This window comes from Fringilla coelebs (assembly GCF_963513975.1).
Source record: "Fringilla coelebs genome assembly, chromosome: 1".
Lineage (NCBI taxonomy): Eukaryota > Metazoa > Chordata > Aves > Passeriformes > Fringillidae > Fringilla > Fringilla coelebs.
This window is the reverse complement of record NC_140028.1, coordinates 13,145,211-13,162,018: the sequence shown is the minus strand read 5'-3', so window position 1 is coordinate 13,162,018 and position 16,808 is coordinate 13,145,211. Positions and strand designations below refer to the sequence as shown.

The 16,808-nt window shown below is 42.7% G+C and overlaps 1 protein-coding gene across 2 annotated transcripts; it reads right to left on the bottom strand.

Annotated features, from left to right (window-relative positions):
• Window positions 1-490: 490 nt before the first annotated feature.
• On the bottom strand, window positions 491-16,509 carry DERL1 (derlin 1). Of its 2 annotated transcripts, none has more exons than XM_084209698.1 (8): window positions 16,220-16,509; window positions 14,080-14,191; window positions 10,853-10,917; window positions 8,250-8,276; window positions 6,176-6,271; window positions 5,483-5,535; window positions 4,206-4,316; window positions 491-3,137 (listed from the first exon to the last, which is right to left on the bottom strand). In XM_084209698.1, exons 1-8 carry the CDS (start codon window positions 16,370-16,372, stop codon window positions 2,999-3,001), a joined length of 756 nt encoding a protein of 251 aa, XP_084065824.1. In that variant the 5' UTR covers window positions 16,373-16,509; the 3' UTR covers window positions 491-2,998. The 2 variants fall into 2 exon arrangements, with proteins under 2 accessions (XP_084065824.1, XP_084065825.1); XM_084209699.1 differs by lacking the exon at window positions 16,220-16,509 and adding an exon at window positions 15,807-15,937.
• Between the last annotated feature and the right edge of the window lie 299 nt (window positions 16,510-16,808).

The window sequence follows — 16,808 nt, the reverse complement described above, 5'->3', positions numbered from 1 at the left end:
GAGGGCTGCAAGAGTCAGAGGATGCCCAATGTGTCCATCACCAAATCAGCCACAGTAAGAGCCTCAAAAGGAGTTCTGGCAGCTGTGCACATCAGTCTGGACAGAGAGGGTATTGCAGAATTCCAAGCTTACCTCTGGAAAAGTAAGTGATCTGTATCAATCCCACAAAGTTTGAGGGTAGGTAGAAGGATGCTTTCTCCCAGATGACAAAGAACTGATAATCAAGTATATAAAAAACAGCTGTAAAATGGTAATAGCCCAGAAGGACACAGTCTGTCAAAACTCATGGTGTAAACAGAGACAAAGAAAATGCCTTTATGATTTTGCAACAGATCAGAGAAGACAAGACTCCCACCTAAAAGCAGGTCCTTTTTGTGAGTACTTTTATCAACAGCAGGAGATGGTGTCACAGTGCAGCTCTCAGACAATACCCACGGACCTGCAGATCACAAGGCTTGTCTTAAAATGAAATATGATTTAGCAAAACAAAGACAGTAACAGAGATTAAAATTTTAATTTAAAACTTTGCCAACAAAAATTGATTACAAAAAGGGAAATTATCTGTACAAAATAAGAAAGGAGGTACTAATTTTAGCAAGAGACTGCCATTATTAATGTATGTGGGAGGACAAACAGCAGTTCAGGTCAAGTGACAAACTGAGAAATAAACAAACTGAGCTTGTAATATGGAATTCTGAAGTGAACTTTCCATAAACAAAGTAAATTGACCTGAAGCAGCTCAGAAGCTAATCAAGGTTTATAAGAAGTCTATTTTCCTTGCAAACCTTTTCCTCTTAATTTAGAGAAGGAGGACATACTTTTAGAAAGCAAGACCCCATGCAGTGCAGGGGGCCAGTACAATGCCTTTTGCCATGCTTTCTCTCACTGAAGCCTTCCTTTGGGCCCTCTGTACAGAGATATTCTGCAGTTTGAGTGTGCCAGGGGTTTAACTGAGTCACAAACTATTGCATCTTCACTTAAAAGTTGGGTCCTGACTCAAAATGAAGACAAATGCTTTGGAGACTGTGAAATTCCTATGACTAAAAAGACTCCTATCAAAATGATGATTCTCAGACCATTCAAGTCTACATCAAATAACAGCTGTTGGTCAAGGATAAATCTGTATTTACAACACTGCACTCCTCTTTTCTACCTACCATTTTACACAAAGAAAGACACAAGAGCATCTTTAAAACTCATCACCAAACAGACAAAAATGGCAAGTGATTTCTGAACTCCAAGTTCCTGTAAAACTTAAGCACACAGTATAATCCTTACCAGTTTTCTACATTTCTCCATGAGCCAACTCAACATAACTGAGTTGCAGACATGGAACATTTTAATTTCCAGTCTAACTGCTTATTTTCCACTCAGCTTTGCATCACTTAGTATTTACAAGTTTTTATACCTCCAGAACCCAAGTTTAGTGAAGAAACAAAGTAGTAATAAAAATGTATCAGCCCAGATTCACTTCACCTACTTACAGTTACCTGAGATACCCAAGTTGGGGCAGAACAGCTTTCTGTGCCCCAGCTACCCAGTAAAAAAAGAGACAAATGCTAAAGAACAATTCATCAAACTTGAAATTTATCCTAGTGACAACGCTCTTCCTCCTCTGACTACAAAACAAAAAGTGAGCAACTACATTCTGACTTAGTCTTGGTTAAGCTTAGAGTAATTGTGTTCCTAGCTGAAGTGTTGGATTTATGTAAACCTAAGCCTTACTTGCTCACTAGCAGCTCCCAGCTAGGGAGTCAGGGACAGCTGTCTTGTAAGAATGCTGTGAGACATGCATAAGTCCTCCTTACAGCTGGGAAAACTGAGATAAGTAAAAAGTTTGCTCAAGAGCATGCAGTGAGTCAGTAACAAGCTGGCACGACGGCTTCCTGGATCTTAGCCACATGCTCTGCCCATGGGAACCCAGTGCAAGGAAAACTACTGTACAGAGTCATTCCCTTTTCCAAGTCAAAAATTTTTACCAAAAATAGTACAGATGCTAATAAACAGTGTATGCAATTTCTTATTTGACAATGAGTGTCCTGCAGTAACCTGTTATATTGTATCTTCACCCTGCAAAAGATTATTTCCACATCTGATTCTTAGACGTCTTAAAGCTTTGAAGATAAAGCTGAAGATTCAGTTAAACAATGCTGCAGTCAGTACCCTTAACCACAACAACGTTACATTTTCTAGTTTAAGCAGTATTTATGCTACCCAATTTGGCAATCAAAAGAGAAACCTTGAAGCCAAGAATTCACAGACCTGGGGAGGGGGGGGAACATACCAGACTTCAGTTTCACCAGAACAAGCTTTGTAACATGCCATGAAGAGTTTAGAGATTTCAATTCTGTGAGTACCTGTCATTGCCATTTCAAACAAAAGCCCTCTAATCCTTAGACTTGCCTAGCCCATGATGTAGCAGGTAGGACAAATGCTGCATGGCAAGAAACAGCTCTGCTCAAGACACAGCTTAATAACAGAAATGAAACATTTGCAATTTGCTTTATGAATGCATCAGAGAGATATCACTTAAATAATGTTTCCAAAGATCCTGGGACTTAAGTACAGCTATGGAAAAGGTCAACTTCCTAACTTTGGGGACTTGTTTGAGACATCTGCCTCACACCAAATTCTTACTTTCCTGTGGTCAACAAAGCTTTTAACATACCAGGAAAGACAGAATACCACGAGCGTGTTCCATCACATCATGGAACAGGATAGCCAATGGATCCTGTTGTGACAGACAATACTGTATAAAGAAGGCTTATTTTTAATGGCAGAATCACACTGGACACTACTGGCTAACCTGGAGCAAGATCTACATTTTTTTCCTTCTGGAGTTTTTAATTTGCTCTTGAACCAGAAACATTCTTTCCAATCAGTTAAATCCAAGAGTACTGCAGAGAGCTCAGTTCTTAAGCATGCTCTGCACGAGGAACGGTCGGTTCTACGTCCAATTGACACCGAAGAGTTGCTGCTTTCCAAGGGCAGGAATTCTTCACTGGTCCCCTAGCCGGAAACCTTGGCCCCAGTTGTGTCTTCCACCACCCTGCTGATCTTCTGCAGCCCTTCTCATGCTGGCAGGAGGGACACCAAAGCCCGACACTCCTCCCCTCCTGTTTGGCAGCCAGCGGTAACTAGGACAAACCAGAGGAGGAGGAGTTAGAGAAACAGCTGGACCTTGCAGGTAAATGCCAAGGCTGTGCTTTCTACTTTTCCACGTACTTCCTCTTAGCTGATACACTTTGTAATAAAACTGGCTTTTCTCAGTAGAATTTCAGATAATTCTTTCCAAATCTAAGCTCTCAGCACACTGACAAATGGAAATATTGGGAAACTTCCATCTCTGGGATGTGTATGGTAACAAGAGAATTGCACAGAACCAACAATATTGAGGGCAGTTTCAGAGCTGTTACCACCTTTAAAGACATTTTTAAAAACAACCTTGTCTTCTAATCCTTTTGGAAAATTAGGCTTACCAGATGGGCTTGCAAGCACAGAATGAGAATATAAAGCTTCCCTATTCATTGAAACTTGTACAGAAAGTATAACTGTACTTTATGTTACAAAAAGGGTTAACTGAGTTGCTAACTAAAGGTTGATAGAGGAGGAGTATTTGCAGCCCAAAACTATGTGGACAAGGGCAACTGAACTACAAACTTTGGCTTCTGATCATAGTATTTCAATGCCAAAACAATGAACATATCTCAAGAAAAAGCACTTCAAAAACCAAGACTTGCAGTCCCAGTGAGGGTGACTGATACAAACTGCAAAGCAGAATCATTTATCTACAAGTGACTATTATGGTTAAACATTGCTGAACTGGTAGCTACTATAACAATACATGGGGAAACAGAAACAGATCATTTACGGGATACAATTTCTTTTATATACCATCTGATAATTGTTAGGGAGTTCTCTTTACTGCAGCTCAATTCAACAGCAGAACTATGACATTTATTCTCACTCTTAAGAGTAGGTAAAGGCATAAGCCATCCCAAGGGGCAACAAAGAACTCTTACATGGGCCATTTACAAGAAACTCAACATTTTTTATGACTCACCAGCTCAGTCAGTATGAGAGTCTGTAGAAGGTTGACTTGGCAAAGTATTTTACACTTTACGATCCCACCATATATATGTCTGATGAACCATACAAAAAATTGGACTAAACAAACAGTGATGTAAAGAATCAAGTCAGCTTACAGGAACTGAGGTGTGGACAGAAAATTCCTTCCTCCCAAATCCATTGGATATTTAAACATTAAGAAGAAATACAGGTGTCCAACCAGATTTCCTATCAGCTCATTGATGACTCTGTAAAGCAAAAGAAAGAATGGTTTCATATGTTGTCTTCTCTCAAAATAAATGAGTGACAATCTTCTGTTCACCTGCCACCAGGCTTTGCCAGGGTCGTGACACACAGAAAACTTCCCCTCCCTCAGCATTTTGCAGCCTCTTCTTTAGAAGGGCCAACCTCCTGTGCAACACATCAATAGTCTGTTCCACCCTCCCTTCCCAGCCTTCTCTACATTCTGTATTGAAAACACAATTAAATACTCGTTTACATTGGGGAATTAGACCGTAGAGTGATTAGTGCCCAAAATAATCATCTGCAGAGCTAGAGAAGTTACTGCTGTTTTCACTGGACAACCTGTCTCCTGCTGAACTGAACTGTTTTGTTCCCAGTTTTCTAAAAGCACTGCTGACTGGAGGCCCTTGAGTATCTTCTGTCGTGCATAGAAACAGCAGGTATCTAGGAGCAGGCAGTTTTCACAAGTGACAGATGAGTCAGTAGGAGGCACAGCCAGAAAAGAGAATTTAGTTTTGCTGTACTATCTCCTCCTTTTATAACTTAACCACAAACTTCTTGTTGTCACTAATTATGTTACAGCGGCACCAAGAGGACCCATCAATGCAGGGCCCCAGTGAGGGGGCCCACCCTGTGCACAGAGGGGATTTCTGCATCAACAGGTTTAGTCAAAAAAAACCAAACAAGAGGGACCAAAAAATTCAACAATTGCTAATATGGCATGCTGTGGGCTCACTGCCTTTTTCCCTTTTTAACAAACAGGAAAAAAAAAAGATCAGGTTGGATAAGTCTGTGAGGGAAAAAAGTAACAGCACTATCAGATACAAGCTAAACTTTTTTTCTAAAACCAGTAATAATGGCTGGTTCCAGGGGATGACATCTTCTTTAGTGTGTGTTACCTTCTTAGTATGGAGAAGGCCTAATGCATGGAGTTACTAGAAAATACACCAAACTCTCATTGCTCTTCCCTCACCTACATTCTATTCTCTAGTTCTCACATGCACATCTCCTCTTTGCTTTTATGTTAAATGACCACCATGTGACACTGAGCATTATCAGTCAGATTATACAGTTTTGACCTTATTTTAATATTACTCCTAAATTCAGCAGCAAGTTAAATAGCTGTAAAAGCTTTTATAACTTCAAATTGGCCATAGAAGTAAATACATACGATCCACCAATGATGTAGTTGAATCCCAGAATAACCCATGGAAGGTAACAGGCCTGGAAAAGAATGCAGTGGAGAGAGTAAGTACAAGTTAAGGATGCAAACCTGCTCTCAACTTCCCACTGCACTAATAAGCATGATCATAATCTCAATGCTTTAGGCATTACACAGGTCCTGATCTCAAGCAGATTCAACCTAAAAAGGCTAGTCCAAACTGAGCAAGCACTAACATTTTTAGACAAAACATACTCATTCAAATGTTATAAGCAAATGTGCTTTTTGAACCCTATGTTCCACAGCAAGTTTGCATCTGGAACAAAGTCCTAAAGTTTTTGGTTTTGAAAAGGTCTAGAAATTACCAAAAGAGTCTTCTTTACAAGATCTGAAAGAAACAGCCAAGGGCACACAGAAATAAACCAATTTAAAATACCAACATTTTGTCACTACTTCCAGGCTAAAGTTTATCAGGAATTTTTTCCTTTTTTTCAGAACAATGAATTGTTCTGGACATCTTTTCAGTAGAGACACACTGAGTGATACCACATGGAAGACTATGAACTTTGCTGCACCTCAAGGAGTATTCTCTGTGAGAGTACAAGACACCTTTTATAAGAGAAAATATTTCTATTTTGACCCTCGCCCACTACACACGCACCTTACGGGCAGAAATCTTTCCAACACACTGTCTTGACATACCTTAAATCTTGTTCCAAACCAAAATGATACAATCATGTCTCTGTTCAGCTGGGCCCACACATAAAGTACTGACATGATGAGTGGAATCATCAGCAACTGCAATGTTTAAAAATGACAAAGTTACCATTACTTTCACAGAAGCACAAGAAACTCAAACAGGCAGGAGGAGCTATGTTTCAAAAGTGATTTGTAAGCATGGTGCATCACTAAAGTCCTTTCAGATTGCCCCAGAATCTTTTCCAATAGGTGCCCTGGATCTGTTCAAAAACTATTGAGAAAGTTAAGGGGGAGAACCTACTTGGTCATTCTCCTTTGCAGGACCATGCCAAAGCAAAGGGCTCCAACCTGTCCCAAGTGAAAGAGCAGGTGCAGGGAACTCTGCTCATACCCACACCTCCAGCAGTGAGCCCTGTGCCACAATCATTTCAGGGCACTAACCCAAACACCCTCCTCTGGGGCCAGGCTAATATGCCAGATGAAGTGTTATCCATCCAGCTGCCACCCCTGTGCCCATCCTCCTGAGAGCACCACGGGGGAAGGTGCTCCACTCAATGCCACTGCAGGGTATCACAGCAGCCTTGGGAGAGCTGCGAGTGGAGCTGTGCTCCACACCAGGAGCTGAGGGGGTTTCAAACACTTCTTTACAGTGACTCTGCATTAGCTGATTGGACTGTTTCTAGTAAAAGCAACAAAAAGCACTGCTTCAGCCATCTGCTGATTTCTGAACTGAGGGCAGGCTGCACCAGCAACATTCCCGTGAATTGCCTGAATGCTGTAAACCAGCTCCTGGGTTTGGAAAAGAGGTCAAAACTCATCCCTTCAGGAGTGCTGCTATTTAACAGATTTCACTTTAAAGCTGGCATCCTAACATCAATCCAGCCTTTCACAAGCCCTATGGTGCACTCTGACTGCCCACACAAGAACCTTATTTAAAGGTTTTATTAAAACCCTCTTTATTTGCCTTAAAAGAAAACAACATCTAATATCTGAACACATTTCACTTAGGAATAGAGGCCTAGCTATCCTACTCTATCTCCTGAATTTCAACAACAGCCACTCAAAACAAGTAAAAACCCTCTTATTTTTAAGAAAAAACCACACTTTTATATCAAAAAACTGATTCTTCTTTAATCAATACTTTGTATGCAGATAAAAAAAATTAGGTACCTTTTTAAAAAGATACAAATCAACCCAATCAGTATAAAATTTGTATAATGTGTGCGTAACTCCAGCATGCTTTTCAAAAATTTGTGGTTATCCTCCCCACAGAAAAGTGTAAGTATAATGTTATGGACAGCCCTTGACACAATTCACTCGAGACCAGAGATACATGATCACTGGTTCTGTCTACCAGGGAGCCAGAGAAGTGATCTAATATATGCTAATAGTAATTCTGTATGGAATACTGCACCAATATCTGCAGTCTTTAGGTGCTGGAGACAGATGAAGGTGAGAACAGCAGAGGCAGACTGAAGACATGCAGTTATCTGATACTCTGTTGTGTCCAAAACACACTTCCCAATTTTCAACCTTAGTATTTGGGGAGATAAGAATTATTTCACTGAAACCAGTTCTTAAGACCACTATCTTAATCATTTCTGTGAGGATTTTGTATTTTATAGTTCTGGTCTCAAATTGAAGCTGTATTTTTCACCAAAAAAATCTTCTGTTTGCAAGTAAAAGGCATACTGAACTAAATTTGAGAAGATTAACAAATCCAAGAATAATTTTTAAATAGAAAAATAAGAAAGCCGATCCACATTCATTAAAAGAAATAGTGCATAGGTGACATCTTGTGTCCATTTTAGTAGAAGTCTAAGCACTTCCTGACTGCACAAAGACACAATTTTTACTTCTTGGCTCCCTAACTAGGTTAGATCCAAGCTTGTGCCTTTAGCTGAGGCTAACCCAATCTGAAAAATTAACAATACACACACAGCAGTCCATTCTGATATAATCTGAACAGCCTAGCTTAACTACGTTCTGCAGTTAAGTCAATAATGCTCTCTATAAAGTCATCAAGTAGTCATAAAGTTATGTAAAATTATTATCTCAGAAACTGCACCACACTTACCTGCATGTCCATTACCAAGCCAGTTATCTGTCATTGCACCATGAAGGAAAATGCAGAAAAACCTGACAGACTGCAACAATAAAAAGCTGCAGGCACACAGAACACACGTGCAAAGATCTTTAATATTCAGAATTAATACTACACTGTTTTAGGTTAAAATTTCCAGTGATCTAGAGATGTACAAACTTAGTTTCAATAACTACTTTTTGGCAGCCTTTCAGGTGCCCACCTCAAGTCATTACCCCAAGGTCTGATGGGTGCACTGGCTTTTCCTCCCTGATGAAACTGTCTAGCTACAGACTCAATCAGTCCTTGCATAAAGGCACATCAAAGTTTAACAACCGGATTCTTTCATTAGTTTAACCCTGACATTTGGTTTTCTAACTAAAGAAATACCAGATCATTAAAAAAAAACAATATATTGCCAATGAGTCATAGAAAAGAAGCAAATTCTTAAACTGCATCAATGCAGGTTTTTAATACTCCTCTCCCACCTTGGAGCTTAAAGAAACTATTGTAGTAACTGCTGAGTAGAAATAACCACTGAATGATTTTAATACAATCAGGATGCTTTTAACACATCATAAATACATATAAAATGACACCCAGCATTTTCCCAGATCATGCATCCAGGCTGATCCTTACATCACACAGGGAGCAAGCAACTAGAAGCTTTTAAATGATCAGTTTGAAAGTCAGGTTACAATTACATTAATTAAATGCTCACAGCCAAGAGCCTGCACTCATAAAGGCAACCTTCATCTTCCTAACAATGTAACTAAATGCACCTTGGTACAGCTGTGGCTGGACAGGACTAGCAGGAACAGCAATTCCCTCCACATGGTGGAATGCAGCTAGAGATAATGGATTGATAAAGCATTTCTACACACCAGCTCCCCTGGTATCTGGTTCACACTGATGTCACCCCTCCCTTTTTTCCACCTGCTGTGCCACTGCAAATTGCTACAAGGAGGCAGCAAGAGCGCAGACAGAAAGGGAGCATCTCCAAGGACGGAGGTTCCACACCCTCTCCTGCCAATCATGCCAGTGCTTCCCTGCTTGTACAGTGTGTTTTTTTCATATTTAAATGGAATTTCCTGGGCTTCATTTTGTGGAATTGGGTGTTCAGCTCCAGACCCCTAAGCACAGAAAGGACATGGACCTGTTGGAGTGGGACCAGAGGAAGCCCACACAAGTTACTGGAGGAATGGAACACCTCTCTTTTAGGGAAAGGCTGAGAGAGCTGGGGGACAAAAATGTTTAGGAAGGCCTTTTGCAATAGGACAAGTGGTAATGGTTTAAACTAAAAAAAGGGCTGATTCAGACTAGGTGTAACAAAGATATTTTTTACTATGAGGTGGTGAAACACTGGCACAGGTTACCTGGAGAGATGGTGGATGCTCCACCTCTAGAAACATTCAAGGTCAGGTTGAATGGGGCTCTGAGCAACCTGATTTAGTTGAAGGTGAACCTGCTCATTGCAGGGGGCTTGATAACTTTTCAAGGCCCCTTCCAATTCAAACTGCTGTATGATTCTATGACAACACCCTAGGCTGCACAATCCCAGCTCTCCCAGCTTCTCATGTGACAGATGCTTCAACCCTTTAACCATCTTTGTGACCCTTCACTGGGCTCTCTCCAGTATGTCCATGTGTCCCTGGCACGTGGGAGCCCAGAGCTGGGTGCAGCCCCCATACATCTCTCAAAGGCTGGGCAGGGAGGAGCAATCACCTGCCTCAACCTGCAGGCAATCCTCTGCCTAGGGCAGCCCAGGGGGCTGGTGGCCACTTTGGCCCTAAAGGCACATTGCTGGTTAGTGGTCAACTTTGTGTCTAGCAGGACACCCACGGCCTTTTTTGGAAGACGCTTTGCTTTGTCTGTTCCTGGTCTGTCCTGGTGCCTGAGGCTGCTCCTTGCCAAGGGCAGGACTCTTCACTACCCTTTGCTGAGCTTCATTCCTGGTCAGCCCATTTATCCAGCCTCAAAAGATCCCTCTGAATGGTGGCACAACCCCCTGGTTCATCAACAACTCCTCCCGGTTTTGTATTCAAGATCTAAAATAAAATTCAGGTGGTACAGGTCAGCCCAGAAAAATGTTTCCCAAACCAACAAGCCCAGCTTCTTCAGGAAGCTGTCTCAGTGAAGATATCACAACACTGCTTTCACAGACTCAGATGACTTGTACCCAGCAGGTAAAGGATCTCTCCCTTTCAGGGAGAGAATTTCAGGGAATGGCAGTGATCAGTCCTTTTTGCACATGGCAGCTTGAACACACTAAATTCAGTGCTAGCCCTCCCAAGAGCAGCTCAGCAAAGCAACCCAGCCAGCACCAGGGACACTCACCCAGCACATGCTCAGCTCTGTGTAGGCAGAGCTCAAGTCCCCACACTGCACACTCGTGTGAGCACATCATTAAGTGTTCTCCCTGCAAGCCACTCACTACCTTTGCAGGAAGGTTACACACTTACAAACTCTACAAACCTCCCTGGGAACATCTGCTACATTTTAAAACTGTTCCTTGATAAAACCTGGTCTTTGAACATACTTCAGGTGGAAACAGGAGAACTAAAATATTTCTCAAAGTTTGATGATGAGAAGGATACAACAATGCAGATCCAGTTAAACAGGAGCATGAACATGTAATCTGCTGGCCTTCCATCAAAAGCCCCTGAAAATAAAAAGAATAATTTTGAATCATCAAAGGCACTATAATTTTCATTAAAAATTAGGACAACTTTTATTTTTCAGAGTCTAAGAAAGCTCAGTTAATAACAGTTGCTTTGCACGTACTCTGTGGTTTATGAGTATTTTTTAAATTTTAAAAAGCCTTAAAATAGAACAACCTACAGGCTGGAAAATAAGGCCTTCAGCCTACTTCATTAGAGCACAAGCAGAGTCTATACTTAAAAAAGAACACACTGACTCTGGAGATAAGCAGTTTTAACTACATAAGACTTCAAAAATGGACTTGCACCCCATAGTTCATATGAAACTGTGGGTTAAAAGCACAGAATTAGGAAATACACATGCACAGCAAAAGCAGAAATATCAAATTTAATGACTGAGTCATGTGAAAACCAGCCCTTACTTAGGCAAATTGCATCCTCTTTCATCATCTCATCAGACTCAAGAGATGCACTGGTTTTTATACTCCAGAAAAAATTAGCACACATGACAAGGAGGGTACACATGTGCAGCACTTTCTGTTCCTTCTAAGCTGTACTTGCTTGTCTAATTCACCATTTCAAATATGTGTCAATTTTTTCAGGACACTGGTAACAAAAATAATAGAGTAACATTCCCTGCAGGTCGTATAAAATGAAATGATCTTTAGATGCTCAGTTGAGTTTAAGACCTGACAGAGACAAGTGCTAAAAAATAACCCTGCAGCAATTCCTTGCAAACATGGAAAGCTGAGGCTCTCACTCCCACTAAGTGTGGTTGACAGAGACCTCAGCATCTATGCAAGAATTCCATCAACTTTCATATAAGCCCAGGCAAGAAAGGAAAGCCTGAGAAGATTGCTGAAAAAGACCCAGACCACTGGAGGTGAAACACAGTGACAGTGGGAATGACAGCGACACACACAGCATATCACAGACAACCTGAATCACATGCTCCTAATCAAACATCAAAATGCCTAGAAAGAATACCACTGCTTAATGTGAGCACTGCTCAGCTTCATAGAAGTATTCTTAAATTAAGAAAATCCACTTTTGATCATTAGCTTTTCAGAATAGCCTATGTAAAACAAAATTACTAAAATACCATTTTTATTAAGTTCAGGCATGCAAAATGCATGGCAGGAAAAAAACATATTTTGAAAAATATATCAGAAAGTTGTAATGTTGTAAAACTACACAAACTGAGGGTTTTTTCCTCACTGTTGCCATACAACAAATAAAAACAAATAAAAAGAAGCTGACTAAGGCTGTAGAAAGGCCAGCTCAGGAATCTTTCCAAAACTGGAAGAAATCAGAGCTATTATTATTATTATTATTACAAATTTTTTCACTTCTCATTATCTATGAGAATGCTAATGAGAGTATTAGACAAACCATTTAAGTTGACTTTTCCATGAACATCTAAGGAAATTGCTCTACAAGCTGCCAGAGAGCTCAGCAAGGTATGGGGTGAGCTCTACCCCATGGGTCCCTCCATGAGGCCCAGGGTATAATCCAATCATCTGGGAAGAACTGCAGACCCATCATCTCATCATTCACACGGCTGGGGAGTGAACTCTGCATATTCTGCTTACTCTGTTGTTATTTGCCATGTTCTTTTCCAACCAAAGCAAAACAAAAACACACCAATCTCCCTTTCCTTTGGAAGTCATAGGCCAGCCTGTTAGGAAAGCACAGCACAAAACCATATAGGTATTTCTGACAGCTAAATTTGAAGCTGGCAGGCAGCAGCAGTGTATGCTCAAAAACCATGCACAATGCTGAAAACAGAAGTTTCACTTTCTCAGTTTCACAGACAAAAGGAGGCACAGACCAATGCAGACTTCCACCTGTAAACACTATCAGCAACTTATATACCTTCCAACTACAGAAAGATTCAGGCCTTTTTCAGAGAAAGGGCCAACCTAACCAAGGATTTCATTTATACCCGGAAAAATGACTGCAATATGAAAGAAATACACTGGTTCAAACAACACAGATGACTTCCCAGATCTGTTGTACAGCAGAAATTTACTCCCTTTCATGAGATTTATGCCACAGCACAAACAACCAGAGCATTTTGTAAGTATATCTATAAGCAGTGATGTCTTTTAATTTGCATAATTAACCAGGAACTCTTACTACATCTACCTTTGCCCAGTCAGAACTGTGAGGACTCTCATGCGCTCATAAACTACTGCAGACAGGCTCAAAAGGAAGCAGGAACCATTTCTACTATTAAACCAGTACTTAACTTTCAATAAGAAAAAAACCCAAATACAATCTGGCACCATTCCTGCCTTTCCCTACACTCTTCTTAAGACTTAAATGTGATTCCACAATAGTCACTGGAGGGCAGGCCTACCAGGGATCTCCTCTCTCGTGGGACTTCCCAACATCACCTTCCAATGCATTCCCCTTTACACCATCAGTTCTAGACTCCATTAGAATGACACTGAAATTCTTGTTCACAAAAGCTTTCAGGAGGAGTCTGGCTTTGCAAATATTTTAATTATTTATGTCAATTTAACCAATTTTTGTCTAGGTTTAAGAACTGGGCAGTGCAAAAGGAAACCAGTTTTGAAGCTACCTTGTACCATCAAGCTCTTTGTTTGAGAGAAATGATCTATTATCTGATCTTATTTTTTTTCACTTAATTTTTCCCCTTAACTGAAAATCCTTCTAGTGTCTTAACTTTTCCATGTATCTGGCAGAGGGGCAGACTTCCTTTGAAGGAGGTATCTCTCAATTCAACACAGACAACAGAATAACACAAATAACCATCCCTATTAAAACAAGTAAAAAACTCATGTTATTTTCTCCCAATGGATAAGCCCATTATTACATTATGCTCTATCATCCTTCTCTGATATAAAAAATCAGGTACAAAAAAAACCAGAGGTAAACATCCTCTTTTTATCTGTCTCACTCTTTTAATCATCTTTTAATCTGTCTCACTTCCTTAAATCCAGCAACTAAAAGCACCAGGCCGTCCTGCTGAAACAACTATCAAGTTCAGATCCTAAATGGCCAAAGCGAAGGAGCCAGCCACAGAAAATCAGTTTTCAGAGCAGTTTCACACTGACCAACATAAGCTGGCACAGAGATGAGCCATCTCTTATCCAGGCAGGGTTCACCAGGTGCACACAATTTAATGGACAACATACCTGTTTCTAGTCGTGAGGAATATTGATACAAGAAATACAAATTCACCAAGTAGAGAAATCCCGTTCCAGGTCCCACTGGGAAGAAGAAAGTTGCCGTTATCGGCCTCCAGATCTGTCCAGATCAAAAAAGAAAGATCTATTTATAAACTGCAGAATGAACTCATGTGCACAGGCTTTTTATTTACATTCATTACCTGATAATGAATGAAAACTTGGAACATCAAGAAGAAGATTAAAAATAGCCCAAGGATTGATTGTTCCTGCTTCAGCAGCTTTTCTAGTTGTGGTGTTTTCTTTCAATCCGGTAAGCAAAGCTATTAAGACTACACCAGAAATAACACACAACTTTGCAAACTGCTTTCCATCACATCTTTGCAGCAGTGAGTCTTTAATGCAGTGCAAAAGAGATTCACTGGCAAGGATGCTACCCTATTTAAAAAACAGCCATACAAAACCCATTCTTCTCTGTTGAACAGAGGCCAAAGAATCCACAGCCTTTAGTGTACCATTCCAGACAGCACGTGCTGCTCTGAGCATTTGGGATCTGCTCTGGGACAGTCTCCCAGCTATGAATACTGGGCATAGCCAACTGCATGGCAGCACGTAGCAAGGACAGAAATTGTCTGGTCATTCATGAATGAGCTCTTTAAGCAGCAATATTTCCAAACTGAGTCCTGGGATCCTGAACATCACAGTTCAAGAAGGAATAACAGAACTAGAGGAAAAAACAGTCATTTATGCTACTAAATTTTGGGAACAATACATAAATCAAGGTACAGAGAGAGTCATGGCTTTAATTTTTGTTTTCTTTCTTCAGTGAAGATATATTGAGATGATATAACAGAAATTTAAAAATTGAAATATTTTCTCTTCCTTCATTTTGAGCTCCTCCAATGAGTGCTCTCCCCCAACACCGAACCTGTAACCTCACAGTGCAAGGAAAAATATGTCCAGCTTGAGAGCACTTTTGATACTGCTACTGCACCCAGAAACACTGCACGTCTGACACCTCAAGGCATCAGATGTTAGTTTACAAGGGCCATATCTAAGCACAGAAGTTGACAATCCCAAACAGAAGCTTTTTCAAATTGCAAACCAGAAGGTGCAAATGCACTTTGTTACAGAATCACAGAATATGTCACATTAAAAGGGACCACAGTGGGTGATCGGAGCCAACCTCTCCGTTCAAGCAGTCATTCTAGAGCAGATGACATAAGATTGCACTCAGTTCTTGAATAACTCCAGCCAGGGAGATTCCACAGTCTCCCTGGTCAGTCTGTTCAGTGCATGGTCACCCAGGTCAGATGGAACTTCCCATCCATCAGTTTCTGCCCATTTGCATTTGTCCATCTTCTGACATCTCCCTTCTGATACTTAAACTGCTGAGGTCCCCGCTCAGTCCTCTCCCCTCGAGGCTGACCAGGCCCAGCTCCCTCAGTCATTCCTCATCAGAGATGCTCCAGTTCCTTGATCACCTTTGTTGCCCCCGCTGTACCCACCCCAGGAGTTCCATGTCTCTCTTGTAGCTCTGCCTCAAAACCTCCTGGGCCGGCTGCAGCCTGGGATGTTTGCACACACTGTAAACCCAAAGTTACAGCTCCCAAAGTCACGGCCACACGATGACACAGATCTGGGCAAGTCACCTGTAGCCACAGCCATAGAGCTCCTTGGCACAACAACCAGTGCCAACCAGAACAACTCCCACAAAAAATGTAGGAAAAACACACCAGAATGAGGCACAAGACGAACTACAGGGCTGCCAGGGGCACCAGCCCTCCTTCTGTCACCCTGGAAGGGACGCGCAGCCCGTCACCGCGATGGGGGCCCTGGGCCTGCGGGCTGGGCCCGGATTTACGCGGCGCTCGGCCCACAGGCCCTGTACAGGTTGAGCGGGAAGGCGGCTCCACTCCCGCCGGAGGGGCTCTGGTCACCCCGGTCACCCCTGGGCGCGGTATCGGTGCACGGCGCCTCCAGCGCGGCTGCGGAGCCGGGGGAGCGGCCGGCCCCGCGCGTAGCCCCAGCGAGGCCCCGCAGCGCTGCCGCCCACTACAACTCCCAGAAGGCCGAGCGCGCAGCGAGTCACAGTAAGCTACTGTGCGGGCGCCGCGGGGCACGCCGGGAGCGGTAGTGCGGCCCGTACCTGGAAGCGGTGGATGAAGGCGTCAGGCCAGAGGAAAAGGTTGACGGGGCTGACGAGGCCCAGCTTGCCCACGAGCGGAACCGCGATGGAGCCGGCGAACCAGTAGCGCGTGATCAGAGGGATGCTTCGGAACCAGTCCCCCAGGTCCGACATGTTGCAGCCGCGCCTGGCCGCCGCCCAGGCCGCTAAAGAAGAGACGAGACAAGGGCTCAGCCACTCCCGCCGCCCGGTCACGGAGGGGACCCCGAACCAGACGTGGCGCCACGGAATTCGGCCGAGCCGCCGCCGCTACTTCCGGCCCCGCCCCGGTAGCCGGGAGTGCCGCCCTGGGGGCGGAGCGGGAAGCAAGCAGCTCATGGTGGGCGATGGGGCTGTCGGGCCCGGCAGCGTTCACTTCCCCGAGAGGCGCTCGTATGCGGGAGCGCGGGCAACAGGAGGGAACCGGCAGCAAGTCCTGTGCCTGCGACAGGCTGCAAAACAGCCGCGTTCTGAGTGATTTGTTGCACTGCGTTATAAACACACTTGCCTGTGAGGACGCGACGCTTTCACTCCTTTTTACTTCATTGCCCAGCGCTGGCCGCGCTACACT